Source organism: Dermochelys coriacea, chromosome 16 (genome assembly GCF_009764565.3).
Source record: "Dermochelys coriacea isolate rDerCor1 chromosome 16, rDerCor1.pri.v4, whole genome shotgun sequence".
In the NCBI taxonomy this organism is placed as follows: domain Eukaryota; kingdom Metazoa; phylum Chordata; order Testudines; family Dermochelyidae; genus Dermochelys; species Dermochelys coriacea.
In genome coordinates, this window is record NC_050083.1 from 6,844,015 (window position 1) to 6,863,661 (window position 19,647).

The 19,647-nt window shown below is 46.6% G+C and overlaps 1 protein-coding gene across 1 annotated transcript in view; it reads left to right on the forward strand.

The window, feature by feature from the left end:
* Positions 1–19,647, forward strand: part of EHMT1 (euchromatic histone lysine methyltransferase 1) — a 129,245-nt gene that overhangs the window by 78,162 nt on the left and 31,436 nt on the right. Inside the window, 11 exon segments of the mRNA XM_038374319.2 lie at positions 2,152–2,283; positions 4,326–4,471; positions 7,569–7,712; positions 9,380–9,606; positions 10,499–10,663; positions 11,539–11,621; positions 13,159–13,265; positions 14,991–15,113; positions 16,282–16,437; positions 18,246–18,347; positions 19,298–19,402. Coding sequence (XP_038230247.2) covers positions 2,152–2,283; positions 4,326–4,471; positions 7,569–7,712; positions 9,380–9,606; positions 10,499–10,663; positions 11,539–11,621; positions 13,159–13,265; positions 14,991–15,113; positions 16,282–16,437; positions 18,246–18,347; positions 19,298–19,402 — 1,490 coding nt within the window.

Below are 19,647 nucleotides of genomic sequence, written 5' to 3' on the forward strand. Positions count from 1 at the left end.
AGACACTTAAGGCAAGTTTACACTTGAACTTCAGCTACGTTAGGGGCCCCAGGAACAAAAAAAGCTATCCCCAACGTTACTGTGCTGTTTGGTTTTACACCACCAGTCGGACATGGACTCTGCCCCCAAACCACCCACAAAACCTGAACGGTTTGAGAGTTTGAAAAGGTTCAAGGGTACAATGGAGCCATATAGGACCATGGTGTAACCAGGGTCGTTGACACAGTTACTGTTGCAGATGGACATTATTATTTATTATTTGTCTTTTTGTAGCGCCTAGGTGCCTCGGTCATAGGCCAGGACCCCCGCGTGTTAGGCGCTGTACAAACACAGGACAAAACAGTCTTTGCCCCCGTGAATTTCCCGAACGTGAATCCTCTGTATTTCAGAACACCGATGCCCAGCAGCCAGTGATTGTATGTGAAGCACTTATGAGCACTTCTCCCTTCACAAAGGAATCAGTAGGTTTTTCAGGTGACATGGCAGATTTGGGAATAACCCCCAGTCTTTGTTCTTCCTCCAAGACAGCAGAAGAGCCAACAAGCAGAAAGGCTGCATGGGTTTGGGAAGAGGGCAGTGGGGGCAGGTTGGCTGCTGCTCCTTAGGTGAACATTTTCCAGTTAGTCATGGGATTGTTCTCTTGCCTACCTCGCCCAACCAGAGGAAAGAGTACCATGGTCAGAGCCTGTGGAAGAGAAGGAGCAAATCTGGTGGCTCCTGTGTAGTAAGAATTAAGATCCAAGCAAATCTCACAAACTCATCCACGTGTGCTCGGAAGGGACCCAGAGAAACCACCGTGTACACTGGGGCATGAGGTTTTATTGCTCTTGTGCAGTTGCCGATGCCTGGTTTTGGGTATCCCCGTCATAGGGAAGCAATGCAAAGTGTGTGATGATTGGCCTGTTGGCACCTCCACAATGAGGGTAAAGTTCAGAGTGTCGAATTTATTTGACCCAAAATGTGCAACGTACCCGTATAGCGTACACTGCCTTTTCTCTCATGAGCTGCTGTGGAGGGAGATTGAAGGGAGGGTGGATCTGATCAATTCTCCGGCTGCAGGGTAAGAGAGATTGAGATTCTAGGAATACAGCGGTGAAGCCTTTCAGTCAGCGCCGTTATTAAAGGGTCGCACTTCTCCTTCACCATCGAATGGTTTATCCAATGAGAGAAGCGGTCTCTGTGCTTGCAAACTTTCTGCAGACAGACTGACTTTTACCAACTTCAGTCATAACTGGCTGAGTGAACACATTTCAGCCCATGGGTTGGTTCGTAGTGTGAAAGTGATCACATCAGTCGTGCCCGGTGTTTCTTTTCCCTGATTGGATGATGGAAACTTTATTAATAGGAAGTGGGGTTGCCAATCACTTCTGGGCAAATAGCTAACAGTAAAATTCAGGCCTGGCTCCTGTTGCTGACCTGCAAATGCAGGTATTGCCATGAAAACCAGCTGTTTCCCAGTCATCCAGCCTATTGGCACCAATTAGACTAAGTGGTAGGAGCAAGCAAGAAACAAGTGTGAAGATGGGTGAATCTAAAGGGGCTTGAATGCGTGAAAATATTCCCAAATATCCCTCCTCCCCCACCCCCAAATCTTGATTCAGCAGCAGCATTGCTTATTTAATGGTAGGATGGGCACTTACGCTCCCCCCTCCCATTAATCTGAATGTCAGCTGTCCCATTCCCTTCCAGTGTTTGTATGTATACATTATTGGTTAGTTTGCACTGCCTGGCTGGGGCAGTGGCCCAGGACCTTTTGCAGCAGGTTGGAGAGAGAGATTGTGGGGTAAGTCAGGGTGAGCTAGGCTTCCATCCCTTTCTCTTGCCATTTAAGCTTCTGCTGCTGATGCAGTACGGCAGCAGACAGATGTGTGTTTGGAAGGCAGGACTTGTTTGTCTCATTTTATTCTTTTATCATTACCTAAGTGGAAGTGAAAAATCAACCCGATCATACAGAGAAGGAAATAAGAGATAAGAGATCAATTTTAACATATGTGCCCAGATGTTACGTGTTCATTATTCTGTGCGCATCTGTATTTATAGACTCTCTTAGGAGTGTAGCCTGCATACTGCTTTCTTGTGATGAATGTGGCCTTTATACATACACACGCTCTTTTTTTTTTGCTATATAAATATATGTATATTTTAATTTAGGTACTGAAGCGTATAAACCACCTTTGGGAGGCAGAGAGGGAGCTGGGCAGGAGAATAGTATGGAATACATGGAAGTGTCTCTTGATTCTTTGGATCTCCGAGTAAAGGGAATTCTATCTTCACAATCCGAAGGTGAGTGTCAGCTTTCTAAATATGGCCATGTACCATTTTGGTTCTTTGTTTCCTTGGTCTTATCCTCTGTATTAAGATGATGCCCCCTGGTGGCTGCTGATAGGAGAATTTGAAGAGATGCATCATTAAAAAGGCAGCTAGCTAATCTCGTTGAGCTCAGGGACATAGGTGGCACCGTTGCTCTCTGGGCCCAGTGGTGTGCAGAACGGGATTCAAGGGAGGGAACCCCGCTTAAATTAGGTTACTGGGTTTTGTTGGTGGATTTTAAGATTGCAGACATTTCTCAGGGAGGTTACAAGCCTTCATGGTTTTGGCTGACTTTTTCTCCCTTGATTTTTGTCTGCCCAGTTTTGCACTCCCCCCGCCCCCCTTAAATAACCCTTATTTACCCAAAAAGTACCACGCTGCAGCCCTGCAGTATTCTACAGTCCTAGCCCCCAGCACTGCAGTGTGACTATTGCAAAGTGGGGTGCGTTGGATCATTACTGTAAGTATGTTCTGAGAAGGGCGGGAAGACTCCCTGAGGATGGAATGCTTCTCCTACGCAGGAAGGCAGTACCCAAGGATCCAAGTACAGGGCTATCTGCCTGTTGGCTCCAGAGAGGCCTCTTCTAATGAGAAGGCTGCTGTTCCCAGTGCTGAATTTGTCTTGAGTCCAGTGCTTCATCATAAAACTGACTCTCCCCCACATTCTGCTGCCTTTGGATGTCTGCCTTATTCTTTCAATCATGGGACATCACAGAAGTCGTGGGAGTCTCCACCATGAACAGAAAGTCAATTTCTCTCCCTCCCCGAAGCCTTCATGAGCTGGTGGTGGGTGTTTTGACTGGATCCGCTGAATGTCAGAAGTGCTGTTGAAATGGCAGCTTGGAAGGAGAAATAAACTGCTCCCCACCTTGTGAACCTGTCAGAGGCTCCGTTTTCTTAAGGCTCTATATCGCTTTTACACAAAAATGTACAGGGGCCTTCACCGCACTGTCAAGACCCTGGCTTGTTCAGCTAGTTGGCTGCAGTAGAGACAGACTTTATCCATGGACTGTAGTGGTTCTTGGAAGCATGATATTTACAGCTTGGGGACATTCCTTACAAGATGAAAAGGGATTGGTTTTTAACCCTTAAAATGAGGAAATGAGGTCCTCAGAGGAAAAAAAAGAATGTTGATTTCACAGTGGCACCAGAAAGGAATCTCTCCTGTGACCTGAATGATTAGTACTGGTGTTTCAACCTTTGCCCAGAGTAAAATAACTACCCTTTTGAAGCTTTTTTTTTTTTTTTTTTTAAATCCAAAAAGCAGTATGTTTACTTCACTTGAAGACCTAATAGCTTCTCAGGCTTGGCTCTGAAAAACAAGACAGTTTTGAATTAGCCAAGGGAAAATGTCTAGGAAGTTTTTTTTAAAAAAAGTACGTTTCTCTGTAACTCAAAAATGTGTAAAGAACACTGTTCAGATAGGATTCAGATATTCCATCCCTGGCTCAGATAAATATGCCAAGGAATATTTTTCAACCATGTCATAAGCCTTTGCAAGTAGAAGCCAGTGATAAAATACTTTCCTGACATTCTGCCATGCTGCTATAATGTAGCTTCAGACTTTAAATGGCAGTTGGTCCCCTGCACATTATCTGATATTTAGAGTATTGGGAGTCAGGACTCCTGGGTTCTCTATTCTCTGCCACAGATGCACTGTGTGACTTTGGGCACGTCACTCTTTTTTTGGGTGGGGTTTTCAGTTGTCATAAGTGCCCGCTTCTGTTGAAGTCGGTGGTAAAGATCCCAGGGGGAGCAGAATTAGACCAACCCTGAACTCATCTGAAAACTCCACAGTGAGTACCTTGGTTCCCCCCATCTGTAGGATCGGGATAAGAACAATTGTGTACCTATGTTACAAGGTTTAATTAATTCTTGTAAAGTGCTTTGAGAACCTTGTATGGAGGGTGCTCTAGAAGGGTAAAGCTAACATTGACCAACTGTGTCCTTTTCTTCCCTCTGGGTGTTCTCAGGAAGTACTTACAGAGCTGACTGACTTGACTTTTGCACCGTAGGTCTTTCTAATGGCCCTGAAGCAATGGAAATGGACGGTCTTCAGGAAGTGCCTCTTTGTAGCTGTCGAATGGAAACCCCCAAAAGCCGAGAGATTACCACACTAGCCAACAACCAGTGCATGGCAACGGAGAGTGTGGACAATGAGGTAGGAGCCCTTCCTTCCGCTTCTCTTTAGCTTTCTCCCATGGAAGGGTTAGTCCCCTCTGCTTCACATGCTGAGGACTCTGCCTGCTCTCTTTGGGGAGAGAAATTGGATGTGCTGAGTTGGTTTGCCAAGGTCTTGACTTTGACAGTAGGAGTCTGAAGAGGTCTGTGCTGAGAACATAAGTGCGCTCAGTTTACAGGCTAGCTTCCCAGCCTGGGGCAGGTCCCCAGACTAGTCATGCAGAGGGGATTTGGGAGCAAATAGGACAAAGAACTCGCCTTGCCGCACATGTGTAGTAGCAGGTAAAGTGGCTGGCAGCTGCTTGAAAGCCACCTGCCTTTCCTCCTGCTTCTGCCCTGTGACTAGGCTCTCGAGGGATAAGCTCAGCTTCAGGAGCCCATGTTGCAGCTGCACAGAGGCGCCAGTAGACTCTTCCCCATGATAGTGTGTGCAATTATGGTGAGAGGGGCATAGGGAGGGGTGAGAGCCAGGAAAAATATGCCCCCACACAAACACACACACATACAAGAAAAGGAGCAAAAAATTAGTGGGGAGGATACAAAATAAGAAGGAAAATAAGAAAGGGAGGCAGGAGAGAGGGGACAAAGGAGACATAGCAACTGAATGGAATATAGTGCAGGGAGCATCTACCAGGCCACGCAGAGGCGCTATAGCATGGTAAGATCGGGACCCGCTGCTTTGTCTGAATAGTGAGACCGTGCCCTTTTATTGGGCTGGGAACACAAGTTCCAGCACTCCATACATAACAGCCACCCACTGAAAACAGGGACGTGCCACTGTTACACCAAGCCAGTCCAGCTGTAGGGGATGGTGCTCTTGGAGAGCGAATGGAGCAGGGGCAGCAGGTGGTTTTGTGCTGCGTGTCTCAGGCTGTACAGCTGGGCCGGCTTGTTAAAATAAAGGTACTCCAAACCAAGTGGAATAAAATACATTTGCATGCATCAAACTGAGAACATTCAAATAGAGGAAACATGGGAGGCCATTCCTCTTGATTACCCAGGAGCCAGTACAGACTTTTCCTAACGCTTGGAAAGTGTTTCTGGAGCAGTTGCCCACCCACTGTCTCCCACTTATACTTCCCCTCTCCTGTATTACTCCTCTGCTACAAGGCTTTCTATGTCCCAGAAGCCCTGTGCTGCCTTCAGGTTCTGCTGGCTGAAAAGTGCTACACTTGTGACTTTCAATTAACCACAGTGGGGCTAGCCCGGTTCCAGTGGCTGCCAGCAGCCCTGAAGTAAGTCCCCAATTCATTCGCTCTGGGGAGCTTGGGAGGTACCACTTCAGGCAAGAAAACAAACTGTTAAACTTCCTTTTTACTGGGAGACGCTTTCCTTCCCCGCAGAACACAGTATCACTTGCTGAGCTGCTTGCACAGGGCAGGGAGTTAGAATTGTTCAGGTTCTTTTTCTGGGTTCTGGAAAGAATTGGGAGTGGGGGAATACTTAATAGCCTTTTGCAGGCCACTTGTATTCCAGTCACTTACGCACACGAGTACCCCATGGCAAAGGAATCCCCAATGCGAGACAAGGGCTAGTTATTGAAGGGAAAACATCCCTAGAGCCTTGGGGAGGAAAAGACCTGGAGTCTCACTCTCAGGGGATCTCTAGACAAGGTAGAGGATATGTTAAGAAGCTATGCAGTTCTCTGAGAGCTCCCTTTCTCAGACAAATTGGGGGTGAGCGGGCCGAAGGAATAATGGCCACCCTTTATATTAAGGTTCTATGTTATAAAGCATTAATAAGTGGCTAATAGATGTTTTAAGCATGTTACAGGACTAGTACGTAGCTGGATGGTTGTAAGCCCAATATTGGAAGGGGTTATCCAAGGTTATAAGCCATCTGTTGGCCTCTACAGCAATTGATTGTCAGTTTGATAAAAGAGCCACTAATCATTTATGTACTCTTTAAAAACTACCTGGAAATGGAACCTTAATAGAAAGTGTGACCAAGGTAACATCAGGACTACTTAACACAGATAGGCCAACCTGCCATATGTCTGATCAAATTTGCTTAGTTTATAGGTAAAACAAGGGAATTTGTTCACTAACTTTCAGCTCACTCTGAGTGAGAGGGTGCCACTTTTATTAGTGGCTCTTCTGACGCACCCAGTGGTTATGACAGTCACATCAGTGAGCTTTAGGCCCAGTGTTTTGATTTGGTAGGGATGTTTTTCACAATAGATTATCATGGCATTTAAGGGTGGGGGGAAGGAGGTTTTTTGGAGGTGGTGCAGGAGGGGTAGAATTTAAGGAGTTGGTGAAAGTTTTGGAAACCCCAACATAACGCCATGCTGCCTAGTGCTTGGCACTCAGGAAGTGAAAATGACAAAATGTATAAGTGTGAATGCAGCAGGGGGAAGCACTGATCTCTCTGATTCTGCAAAGCAAGCAGCATACGTGTTTACAAGTGAACCCTGATATAGGTGATCCTGAAAATAGGTTAATAACCTAAAGTAGTGGGAAAGAACATAAGGATTCTTTGAATCAGACATTGATGGTAACTCTGTCCCTAAAAGGCCAGATTTTTTTCAATTTTTTTAAAGGTTTCAGCACACAGTGCTGTACAGTGTGTTGTGCTCTTATGAAATTCTGGGCCTCAATGTGCCTGGGTGTGTTCCAGCTCGGGGCCTCAACAAGCACAAGCCATAATTGAATTGTACAGTGATTCTCCCTCTGTCTCGTGATGTGTTCACTTTGGAACAGTAATGAGCTTTGGTGCATTAGGTCTTGTTCCCTCAGTCAATGACACCCTGTTTCTGGCAAAATGAGAACGAGTGTTTGGTGACTCAAACCCAGGGGGCTGCCCATTCTGCTGCTGCTTGGCTCTTGCGTATTTCCAGTTATGAATTTCCTTATGAGGATTGAATGACTGTCTGGTCCATATGCATGTTAGTTAGTAAATGATGCATTTCTTCCTGTGAGAGCAGCTTTCCCTGCTCCCTATTGGACGGCTAATGCTATCTGGCATGCATCTGAATGGCTGTGAAAAGGCTAGGTTTCATCACGGCAATGTGCACAGAGGGTTGTCTGTGTTTTGGTCTCCAGTAATTGCATTTCCTTTCATTATTCCTATTCCAGCTGGGCCGGTGCACAAACAGTGTGGTGAAATATGAGCTGATGCGCCCTTCTAACAAGGTCCAGCTCTTGGTGCTGTGCGAGGACCACAGAGGGAGAATGGTGAAACACCAGTGCTGCCCTGGCTGTGGATACTTCTGCACTGCAGTAAGTCTCTCATTTTAGCCTGGGGGTACCCAGTGGTGCTGCGGGTGACTAATGTAGAGGCTTGCCATGCGGCCTTTCAGTGATCACGCATATCTTTTCTCCTTCTCACTGCTGGGAAATGCTGCTTTAAGTGCTGTGGAATAGGTACAGCAACAGCTAGGTAACATACCCTGGCCTATCTTTAGCCTCCAGAGGAACCTCAAGGAATATTATTGACTGATCCAGCTTGACAGCTATACTATGTTGGAGGCCTTGCCTTAAGAATTTCAGGGTTGTGGGTTTCTTCTCCCCCACACTGATCTTTCCCATAATGACCTTCCACAGTTTACCGTCATATATTCCAAATCCGGAAGGAACCATTGTGACCTTCTAGTCTGACTTCTTGTGTAACACAGGCCATAGATCTTCCCCAAAATAATTCCTAGAGCAGATCTCTTAGAGTAACATCCAGTCTGGATTTAAAAATAACCAGTGATGGAGAATCTACATGACCCTTGGAAAATTGTTCCAGTGGTTAATTTCTCTCTCTGTTAAAAGTTTACATCTTATTTCTTTGTAAATCAGTCTCTGCACATGTGACCTGTTGTATGCCGTGTGCAATGCTTTGTTTGCCATGGATTATATATAGTGAATTTGAGTGGTGTGGTTAGAGCAAGACAATACATTCTAGTCCCAGCTGTGCCACTGAGGCTCTGTGTAGCTTTGGTCTAGTCACTTAACTCAGCTGTGCCTCAGTTTGCCTATTTGTAAACATGGGATAATATTTACCTGATTCACATGGGGATTCAACTAACCTGTCCATGTGATTGGCATGTCTTGGTTCATAAATGCTATCCCAGAGTGCATCAGTCTATACCATCACAATAGATGGGCTTCAGGTAACATTGGTGCCACAGAATGATGGATTCTGGGATGACTTCAAGTCATCAGGAAGTGTTGGAGGATTTTGGAGCGAGGAGAAGAAAGTCGTTAGAGCCAGTTTAATGGCGTTCTACAGCACACAGTTCTAGGGCTTTGTGTGAACACAAAAGTCGTCCTGATTTAGCTAAGTTGGTTTAGAAACTGAAGTCGCTACATCGGTGTAAGCCCTTGCATGGATTCTCTTAAATTGGTTTAGGAGTGTAGCTCTGTGTAGGTAAGGCCAGGCATTAACTCCATTTTCAATGTAGCTTTATAACACACCTGTGAGTGAAGTCCTGCAATAGAGGTCAATTGTCAGATTTTCTTAGTGTGCAGACCTGTCATCTTTACATGTGCCCCTTTTGCTTTTGGGAGCATCACGTGCACAGAGAGCACATCCACTGTGAAAGGGGAAGTGTTACTCCAATGTATAAGCCATTACAACATGCCGCATATTGAGCTTGTGTTTTTAGAAACACAACAAGAGTTTTGATGTTGGGAGATGTTAGAGCAGAGAATGGGGAACCAAGATTCCTGGGTTCTGTTGCCAGATCTGTTAGTGGCTTGGTTTGTAATCATAGCCAATCGGTTGTTTCCCATTGCTGCTGTTTGGTTCATCTGTAGAATGGTGATAATTCTGGCCTTCCTTCCCGGCATGTGCTGGGGATACTAAAGCGATACTAAAGGTGGTACTAAAGAGAAGGGTGAAGAACATTATTATTTATGACTGAACATGTGAACTACTTCTGTATGTTCTCTCCCTCCAGGGTACTTTCATGGAGTGTCAGCCTGAAAGCAGCATTTCTCACCGTTTCCACAAGAACTGTGCCTCCCAGGTCAATGACATGAGCTACTGCCCGCACTGCGGGGAAGAAGCCTCTAAGGCGAAGGAGGTGACAATAGCAAAAGCAGACACGACCTCCACGGTGTTGCTGACCTACGAGCAGGAGAAGCCAATGGCTCTAGAGGGAAGGGCAGACACCACCACAGGGAGGTGAGTCTCTGCTCAGTAGAAGCATTGGGCTCTCCGGTGTGCGTTGATTTATGTCTGAAACCCCCTCACCTCTGCTTCATGGATCAAACAGGTTCCTGGTTCTTGTCTTACATGCCAAATCCAGCAGCTGGAAGCTGAAGGCTGTCCCAGGATGATGCACTAGACTTCCACCTCTGAAGACCTGGCCTCCCATGTCACAAGTTAAATGAGTTCTTGGTGTCAGTTCAGTCCCCAGAGACATTTGTCCACCTCATAAAACCACTGTGTAATTCAGCACATCTTGCATTCTGCTCGAGAGGGGCCCAAAATTATCAGGGAGAGATGGAGGGACTGAGGTGGATTGGCAGAGCTGTGCGGGGAGCCTAAGACTGGATTATTAGTGGGTGTCTGCAGGTCAGGATTGGGGTTAGCAGATATCATCTCAGGGATCAAGCTTACATAGCACCAGACCATAACACATGTGGCTCCAACCAATCAGCATGTGTGCATAGAGAAAATCAAAGCAAATCATCACCTGTTCTGGAAGTTTTCAGTATTGAGCAGGGCTTAAGAGAGATTCTAAATCTTGAGGTTTCTCTGAGCATGTGCTAATGATCTTTGTCACTTGCCGGGTTGTCCCAGCAGTCTGCTGAGAAAGTACAGTGCTCTCTGCCCCATGCTGCAGTAGTAGCCGTATCCCCAGATATGTTTCTTAGAGCACATCAACTCTAACGAGAGGGTAACGCTGCTTCTGCTCCGAGGAGAATTCTGGCCAAGAGGTCAATTTTCAAAATTGTTTAAGCCATTTGCATTTAAAACTCGTTTTCTTTCCTTATTTGGCATAAGACATATGTGCTCTTGTCTGGGTTTAATGCTTACGTTTGGCTGTCTCTCTCTCTCTCTCTCACTTCAGTGGCATTGGAACACAGTTGTCTGAGGAAGACAAGCCAGAGAGTTCGGCTACTGAGGGGTTTGATTTGGCTGGGTCTTCTGTTTTTGTGAAGCCTGCCACTGGCCTGCCTCAGGGACCAGTTAAAGAAACCTTGGAAAGTGCTTTGATTGCCCTGGATTCAGAAAAGTAAGAACTGGCCTCCAATGCCCCCCAGGTTCATTGGGCTGGAATAAACCAGAATTTAGTCTATTTGGGCTTTGAGGCCCACTTGAACAGGGTGTGTTTCTATTCAGATGGGTCATTCTCCACTGAGGATTGTGGATTCTACAGCACAGCTTCTGCTGCGTCCATCATGCTGATGGATTTGCTAGTGGGGATTAGTCTGCCTTCCCACAGACCGTACTACCAAGGTTGACCTACCAGGGATCCCCATTGTCACACTTAGCACACCGACAAGAGTGAACCCCAAAGTCAGGAGCTCCCTCTGTCTGGCTCCTTGAAGTCTTCTCCCTTCAGACAGTTCCCTAAATAGAAACATCCTACTTGACATTCTGGGAAGCCCGGAGACCTCCAAGAACAAGGTAACGGCTGCTGTTTAGCAGCCCTGGTAGAGGTCTGTTGAGCAGCTGAACCCAGTGGAACGTTTACACGAAAGGTATTACTGAAGGAGTCGTGGGGAGGAAATGCTGCTTCCTGCCTCTAACGCCTCGCTCTGTGCGCGCAGCCATGTGATGCTGGTCACACGGTGCTCGAGTGGGTGTGGTAAAAAGCTGAGCACTTGCAGTAGCTGCATTCTCTTGCCTTCAGTGAGGCACATCCACTGGGTGAACCCAAAGGCTCTGTCTAGTGGGCTCGGGGATAGGGCTGTCCATGGTATGTCTGAAGCGAATTGGTAGAGGGTGATAGAAAGGTGCCCTTCAAGGAGAGCAGATGCACCTGGTACTTCCTGATATTCCTTAGGAATAGACTTCTAGCATGAACCGACGGCAGTGAGGAGAGGACAGAGCTCTTGGGATTTTTCTTTAAGACTAAATAATAAGCCTATTTCCTCTTTGCTACAGACCGAAGAAGTTACGGTTCCATCCGAAGCAGCTGTACTTCTCTGCCAGGCAAGGGGAACTGCAGAAGGTCCTGCTTATGTTGGGTAAGTGGATCTTTCCCAGAAGGTTGCTAGTTTGGCAGTACTCCAGCTCCTGCAAGTCAATTGCCATAGTCCAGTTCCCTACTTTGCATTCCCTGCTGGCCCACGTGGGACGGTGTTGGAAGCTAAAATCAGTTTTGCCAATAAGTTATCATGGGCAGTTGTTTCTCCTCTCTCTCTCATATGTGGACCCACTGCCAACTTGCATCTGAATTTGGACACAGTTTTATACAGATGCCCATCCTTAACTGCCCTCAAACATCCTCCATGTAATTTTCCAAACTGGCAAAATTTGCCTAGCCTCATAATGAGTGTGGGGGGGTGTTTACAAGCAGTATGGAAGGTGTTTTAAATTAGGATCCTCAGTGAGTTTGCAGAGAATGAAAGATCCTCAGTGTACAAAGCTTTAGTATTAGAGTGCTTAATAAACTTCAACTGGAGGATAATTTTGAGATTCTGATGTTGCTTTTATCACTGATCACATGGGAATATTTGCTCTTTTTGTTTTGGTTGCAGGACACGGTTGAGTAATTTTTTCTGTTGATCATTTTCGCTCCTCTCCAGTGTTTTGCAATACGTGTTTTGCAAATACTTTCAGTCTTTTCTTTTCCACAAACACTTTAGTCCTTTTGGCAAATATCGAGTGCGTTGCCTGAGTCCTCGGTAGTAGTGAAATTTGATTCTGGTGTTTTGTTTAACTACGACTTCATCCTACATACCATATTGTCCTGCCCAGCCATCATTGCCTGGCCATCATCATCATCTGACATTTTCTGCACAGCTGGGCCAGATCTTCAGCTGGTAGCTTTATTGGAGTAGCTTTATACTTCAGTGGAGCCCAGTGTTTACAGAGACAGAAGAGGAGTGCTAGTGATCCATCAAGGACTTGCTGGTGGTCCAGAGAGAGCAAGCTTCTCCCTGTCTGCAGTGGTTAAAGTACTATCCTGGGACTTGGGAAACCTGGGCTCAATGCTCTGCTTTGCCACAGACTTCTTTTGTGACTTTGGGCAAGGCACTTGATTGCTCTGTGCCTCAGTTTCCCATCTGTAAAGTGGGGATAATAGCACTGCCCTACCTCACAGAGGATAAATATGTTAGAGACCATGAAGTGCTTTGAGATCTACTGATGAAAAGCACTATAAAGAGTTAGGTGATGGTGGTATTATTATTATTATTGTAAGAGAAGCTACAGATAGATTAAATTATTTCCCTATTACTTCTCCATGTCAACAATTGCTGTTGCAGCCATCGGGATGTTAGAGAATTGTGAATGAGAGGGGAGGTGGCATGCAGGATAGCAAATGGGAAGAGAGGCATCCATGAGACCGTCTCTGTGTTAAAAGGTAGTTCACATCACATCTGAGAATTGCCTCGTCTATAAAAATAGTCACTCTTGGGTTTCATTGGTTTAACACTTGGTGGTAGCAATGATGTAACAACAATTTTATTTAAGATCCCAAATGAGATTGGTGGCAGTTCGCTGGTGGTGGTTCTGCTGATCTCTGTATCCCAGCTGGAAGAGTCTCTGTTTGTTTTTCAGTGGACGGGATTGACCCCAACTTCAAAATGGAGCACCAGAATAAGAGAACCCCTCTCCACGCTGCTGCAGAGTCCGGGCACGTGGACATCTGCCACATGCTGATTCAGGTTCATCTCCATTTATATTCTTCAAATCAAGAGGCTTCTCTCCATGCCATGTCCTCCTACCCCCCATGGCTGAAAAACATTTGAGAATTAACCTACTGAGCCTTTCCCTTCCACTATAACCCCTTAAATCTCAGGATTTCCTGTCCATCCGCCCCTCCCCTTACCTGAATGTAGGCTCAGTGCTTCCATTGCAAATCAAAGGCACTGTAAATAATAGTGCATTCTTCTTCTGGTCTGTTGAGTGTGAGTTGATCAGATTTGGACACTACTAAGTTTGTATAAAGGGAGACAGCTGGTTAACGCGAAGAACTGGAGTACAAAAAATGCCTTGTATTGGACCCCTCTTAAAAGAATGGTTTTAAAAGAATGGGCTTTTTAAACTTGCATGACAGTAAAGCACAATGAACAGGCCCATGTTTTCAAAGTGACTGATGGTTTTGGGTGCCCACTTTGAGAGACTTCGAAGGGGCTTGCTTTTCAGAAAGTGCTGATCCCCCTGTACTCTGAAAATGAAGCTCCTGGAAGGTGTCTAAAGTTGAGCACCCAAAAATAGAAGCATGCAGAATCAGTGGTCACTGTTGAAAATATGCACCTTAACCCTGCTCCTTTTATCCAGGCGAGTTGTCCTGTTTGAAGTTAGTGGAAGTACTTGCGTGAGTAAGGCCTTGCAATGAATCACAGGAATAAAATCTGTTAGAAGAATACTTCTGTTAAAGGGATGACCATGTCAGGAGGATGGAGCGTGGGGACAAGTCCAGCATCTCATGCGTTTCCTATTGCAAGGCTGTTGCAACAACATAATACTGGGACAGTAACATCCCCTTCTCCCCTAACTTGAAACACCCCTTCCATAGTGTGAATTGGACATTTTAGATCTTTAAAAGCAATAAAATCAAAGGGGTCTGTTGAAGGGCAGCTAAAAGCAATCGGCCCCCTTTACGTGCATAAGTGAATCTGAGTCGGCCTGTTACTGCTGTAGATAGGCCTTCTCTTAACAACAACAACAACAACAACAAAATACCAGGATTATGCCTGCCTCTGAATGGTAGAGTTTGGGTTTGTTTGTTTTTTTGCTTGTTTTGAAGCAGTTTGTGTGTTATTGGGCGAAATATAGGGAATAAATTGGCCAAATGCATTGCACAGTAGCATTCTGATAACAAATAAAGGTAGGATTTTCCCAAGCAACTCCGCATTGGCCTAACTCCGCTGTCATGGAAGTCAATGGAAATTTTACTGTTGACTTAAGTGGGAGCAGGCATCCCAGTGGTGAGCGCTTTTGAAAACCCTATTCTTACTATTGGTGACTACATCGTTCCAGAACAGCCTGTGATGATAGGGAGGGGACAACTGTTTGTTTCCTCGTCCCCATGGAGTTGGTGGGTACCTGGGAATAGAGAACTGCTCTTTGGATTTAGAGGATATAGAGATTTTTGATGCATTGTACAAATGATCAGAGACCAGCTATGAATTTTACAGCAGCACAGAATGAGTTAATAACAGTGACCATCTAACTCCAGATGTGCGTTCCTTTGTGCTCCCAGTTACTGAATGTGGAAGAGAGCAAATAATGTGATTCTCGGAAAGAGATCAGTTTTGACTTCCCGTCTTCCCCATCACTTTTCTTTATGTGGGTGAATCGTTCTCTCAATCTGTATTCCCACATCCCTCCGTTGTTAAACAGTAGCTATTATAATGGCTCTTGTGTTTGCCTTGGCCATTTAACAGGCTGGTGCTAACATAGACACCTGCTCAGAGGACCAGAGGACCCCGCTGATGGAGGCAGCAGAGAATAACCATCTGGATGCTGTGAAGTACCTTATCAAGGCTGGAGCATTGGTAGATCCCAAGGTAGCCATTGATTCCTTGTTTCCTCTTGAATGGATTGTCAGGCTTTCCTTCCCTTTCCTGAAGGGTTTGAGTCTGGATGCAAGTTTCCAGCTAGAGGGGAATTGGGCCAGTATCATTTGGGTCAGGGCTGGCTGGTGGTAATAATTTTTTTAAATTATTTAACACCTAGATTGCAAGCTCTTCAGGGGAAAGGACTGTCTCTTACTACCTAAGTGTACGATGGGGATCTGCTCCATGTTTGGGGCCTCTGGATGGTACTGTAATAAAAGTAATGAGTAGCAATAATAGTTGGTTCTGAATTCCGTGGGCACAAAGAGAGTTCTGATCTTTAACCTCTGGTTTTGTGCTCCATTAACTCAGCACTAGGCTTTTTGGGGCAATTTTTTAAACAGGCCTCTAATTAGGTTCCTACAAATCAGTTGAAGGGGAAAGAGAGAGCTGTCCAAGTACCTGATTGTGTAGCAGTTTGCAAGCACAAAACTGCAGTGGCAAAATCAGAGGCTGTCTTTAAAATACAGCCCTTTAATTTAAACAACTACAATAAAAGCATGGCTGGCTAGTTGCCCATAACATGCTCTGCTTGTTTCAACCCTCTTGTAAAATACATGGATGGATTATTAGTGTCATAAATCAGATGCCATTTGGAGGGCAGGAGCCCTGCTCGCCACAAACTTCATATTGTTACCACCTGCTCACTTCAGCTTGCTACCTGGGATGTTGCCAAGGAACGGAGCAGTATGGTGATGATGCTTTGCCCACTGAGGAGCTGGCCTGTGTCTGTAGGATTATCCTGCTTGCAGGCTACAAGAGGCCAAATGCAGTCTGACATTGGGCCTTTGACAATTTCCCTGGCAACTTTCTCCAACGTTTGGGGGCACGTGCAGGTTCAAACTAGCTGGTGTCAGGGGCATCCCCAAGCAATTGCTAAATGCCTGTCGTGTGATTTTAATAATGGCACAGTGCAAAGAGATTTTTTTAATAAAGGTAAAGGGAAAAATAAAAAAGCCCTTATCCTAACCAGCAAAAGTAAATTAGAACTGTTACAACCCTGGGATCGTTATTGAAATTCAATAATTCCTGAAGTTTATTGCCTTAATTAGTTTCCTGTACGATATTAGTCATGTTTGAAAATAGCAGCCTTGCTACATCAACTGGGGTTCTTTTGCAGAGAGACAGAAATGCTAGCTGCTGCTTCTCTGCCCTCCCCTCGCTGAGAGAGAGGGATTGTCAAGCAAGAAAGGGGCAACTAATGACCAAGGGCATTCCTGGGTCCCCCTGCGAACTGCTGCTGTTCCTGTCAGAGGGACATCCTGGTCCCATTGAAGTCAGTGGGAGTTTAATATTAACTGTGCCTGCTCTCACACAGGTGTATTGAGAGACTACAGTTACCTCTTATTAATCTTAGCAGAAAGATGCTGCTGTTAGCCAGTGTCATACATAGCTACAAGCCTTTTGTGCTTATGCTAACTGTGAACCAGATTTCCAGCATGCTTTTCACTTATGTCAAGGTTGCAGTGAACTTTGTGCAGTCCCCGTTCTTTGTATGTGCGGAACCTGTCAGAAGTAAGATGCACCAATGATTATTAACACTGTGCTCAGGGACACTTGTGTATAGGGGCTTGTGGGACACTTTAGAGAGAGTAAAAACATCCTCTTTGTCCTGAGGAGTTTCACAATGTAAACTGTCTAAAATCTCACCTCCCCCATAAGAATGGCCATACTGGGTCATGGGGACCAAAGGTCCATCTAGCCCAGTATCCTGTCTTCTGACAGTGACCAGTGCCAGGTGCCCCAGAGGGAATAATCAGAAGAGGTAATCCTCAAGTGATCCATCCCCTGTCGCCCATTCCCAGCTTCTTGCAAACAGAGGCTAGGGACACCATCCCTGCCCATCCTGGCTAATAGCCCTTGATGGACCTCTCCTCCAGGAATGTATCTAGTTCTTTTTTGAACCCTGTTATAGTCTTGGCCTTCACAACATCCAATCCAATTAAACATCCCCTCCAATTAAATCGCTCCCCCTCCAGGCATTGTCACCTGTGCTCTCTGAATTGGATACCTATTTGGGGGGGTGTCCTCACTCTTGTGGGCCAAAGAGGTGCTCCTATGTTGAAGTGTGTTGCTTTTTGTGGGATTAATGTGAAGGGATGATGTGGCTCAAATTGGGAGAGGGGTGTTGCTTTTGGTTTTTCATTTATTTTCAGCCCCTTGGGGCTTGCTCTGGATTAAGTTTGTGTGAGGTAAAAGTCTGGGTTCTCCAGAGCACGTCTGGTTTCTGATTTATGCTGTGGGCCTCTCCCCTCCCACCATCACTCACATCCAGCCTTTCCATCCTGAGAAAGACCCTTTCCACCCTGTACTCAAAGACCCCAAAGGGGGTTTTGCTTTCAAAACTTTATCTGAGTTTCTCCTCAGCATTTCCAGACCTTCTTTCATGCCATGTCTCTGGGGGGGGCCCCTGTGTGGTTCCATTGTAGAGGTGCTGGGGCAAGCCCCCTGTGTGGACATACTGCACTGGTGGGGGAAGTGGCTTGTACAGAGCAGCTGCATTGGGCTAGCAACCGGGGATAAAAAAACCCAAGTGTAGGCAAAGCCTTAAGTTTCTGGTTGAGATTGTTTGTCCTGGGGGGATGCCCTGCTGTCACAGCCTGTGCTGAAGCTCTGCCTATGTAATGGAGAGAATTCTCCCCCACGCTTCCTGCCCCTCTGGCTCAAGTGGGGGAGCAATAGGGGACAGCTCTATGGGAGAGGGTGGGGGGAAGAAAGCCACCATCAGCAGAGGGAGGGGAGAGCTGCAAACAGCCAGCTCTGCAATCTCTGCAAAGCTCTCAGGGGAGCCTTTTCATCCAAGGCCCTTCTCTTCCTCCCAGCCCCTACCTGTGCTCCCTAGTCAGGGCTTCGCTTAACACCCTAAGAGCTACTGGGGGGGCTGGCTGCAGCTGCCGTTCCTCTCTCCTGACATCCACAGAAGGAGGGGCCGGGGGCTCTCCCAGCTCCCAGGCCTGTGCTCTGACCACTAGCCTGTCTCTTTCTGACATACCCCAGTGTGGCTGTTGTGACACCAACAATGTCTGACGCTGGGGAGGGTGGGAGATGATTTTCCTTGAGTTGTTCTGTGATTCTGTTGCTCAGGATGCTGAGGGCTCCACGTGTCTGCACTTGGCTGCCAAGAAAGGGCATTACGACATAGTTCAGTACCTTCTCTCCAACGGGCAGATGGATGTCAACTGCCAGGTAAGGCCCTTCTGCGAGGTGCTTTCCACAGCTCACGAACCGCAGTCTGTCTCTGCAGTCTCCACAGCGCTTCGCATGGTTACTCAGACACTGCTGGGCCGGTCTGGAGAAGCAAACGTGCTTAGCTAATGGGGCCATGATCCATGAATAATCCGATCCTCTCTTTCCAGCCTTCAGGGCCACCACAGAGAGACCCTCCTTCTCTGCCTCCCTTCCACACACATCGGGCAGCCCAGCCCACTTGCCAGCAGTCAGCTGTGTTCTGTGCTGCCTGCAACTCTGCTTTTGATTCCCTGCTTCTTCCAGACCTCTGCTGATCCTGGGGCCTTTATCTCAAGGGTCCATTAATAGAGCCTCAGTCTGCCCCTGCGGGCATGTCTCACAACCCCACCTCCCAGCAATGGACCAGAGAGGAAGCTGACCTGGGGCCCATTTGAGCTCTCCTGGAAAGGGTGGGGGGGCAGCTGGCAGCTAAGCCATTTTCAATAGGACATCCAGCCATAAGGAGTGCAGCAACACTGCCTTCCCCATGCCTTCTTCCAGGCCCGTTGTGGGCTGCTCATTGGGCCCTATATACATGACTGGCAGCTCCCCTGGGGTCTTGGCAGTCAACCCAATTCAGATGCAGGTTTGGGCTCTGATGCTACAATCTATCTGCACAGATGGGTCCTTTCTCCCCCCGAACCCCGGGAGACCCATTTGCAGTCTGTGGTGTGACGCCTGGATGCAGGAGTGGGGCGGATGGGTTTGAAACCACACTATGCTGTGCGTGAACAACAACAGGGTTTTCTCTACAACCATTTAAATTAATGTGGTGGCATGAGACAAAGTGGGTCAGTAGCTTCCTTTGAGAGGTGCTGCCTGACGTGGTTGCAGCCACAGATCCAGTGGAAGCAGGTGCTGCTTCGTCCACACTGTGTGTGTCTCATGCTCTCCTCTCCCCTCCCCAGGACGACGGAGGCTGGACGCCTATGATCTGGGCCACCGAATACAAGCACGTTGAGCTGGTGAAGCTATTGCTCTCCAAGGGGTCAGACATTAATATTCGAGACAACGTAAGGCTTACCGGAGTTGGGGTTTTTAGTACATAAATGACTATCTTTATTTAAAATCTCCCCAAACTAGTAACGCCAAGCCCTTGGAAAGGACAGTAGGAAGCAGTGGGTTTGATAGCCAGTCTGACATGGAGGAAGTAGCTGGTGAGCATTTGCGGCGCAAGCAGCCGCATTGCTTGCAGTTTAGGTAGGTCATTGCAGGACAGTCTGCTAACCTTCAATTCCAAGTATTTCCCACAACAGTA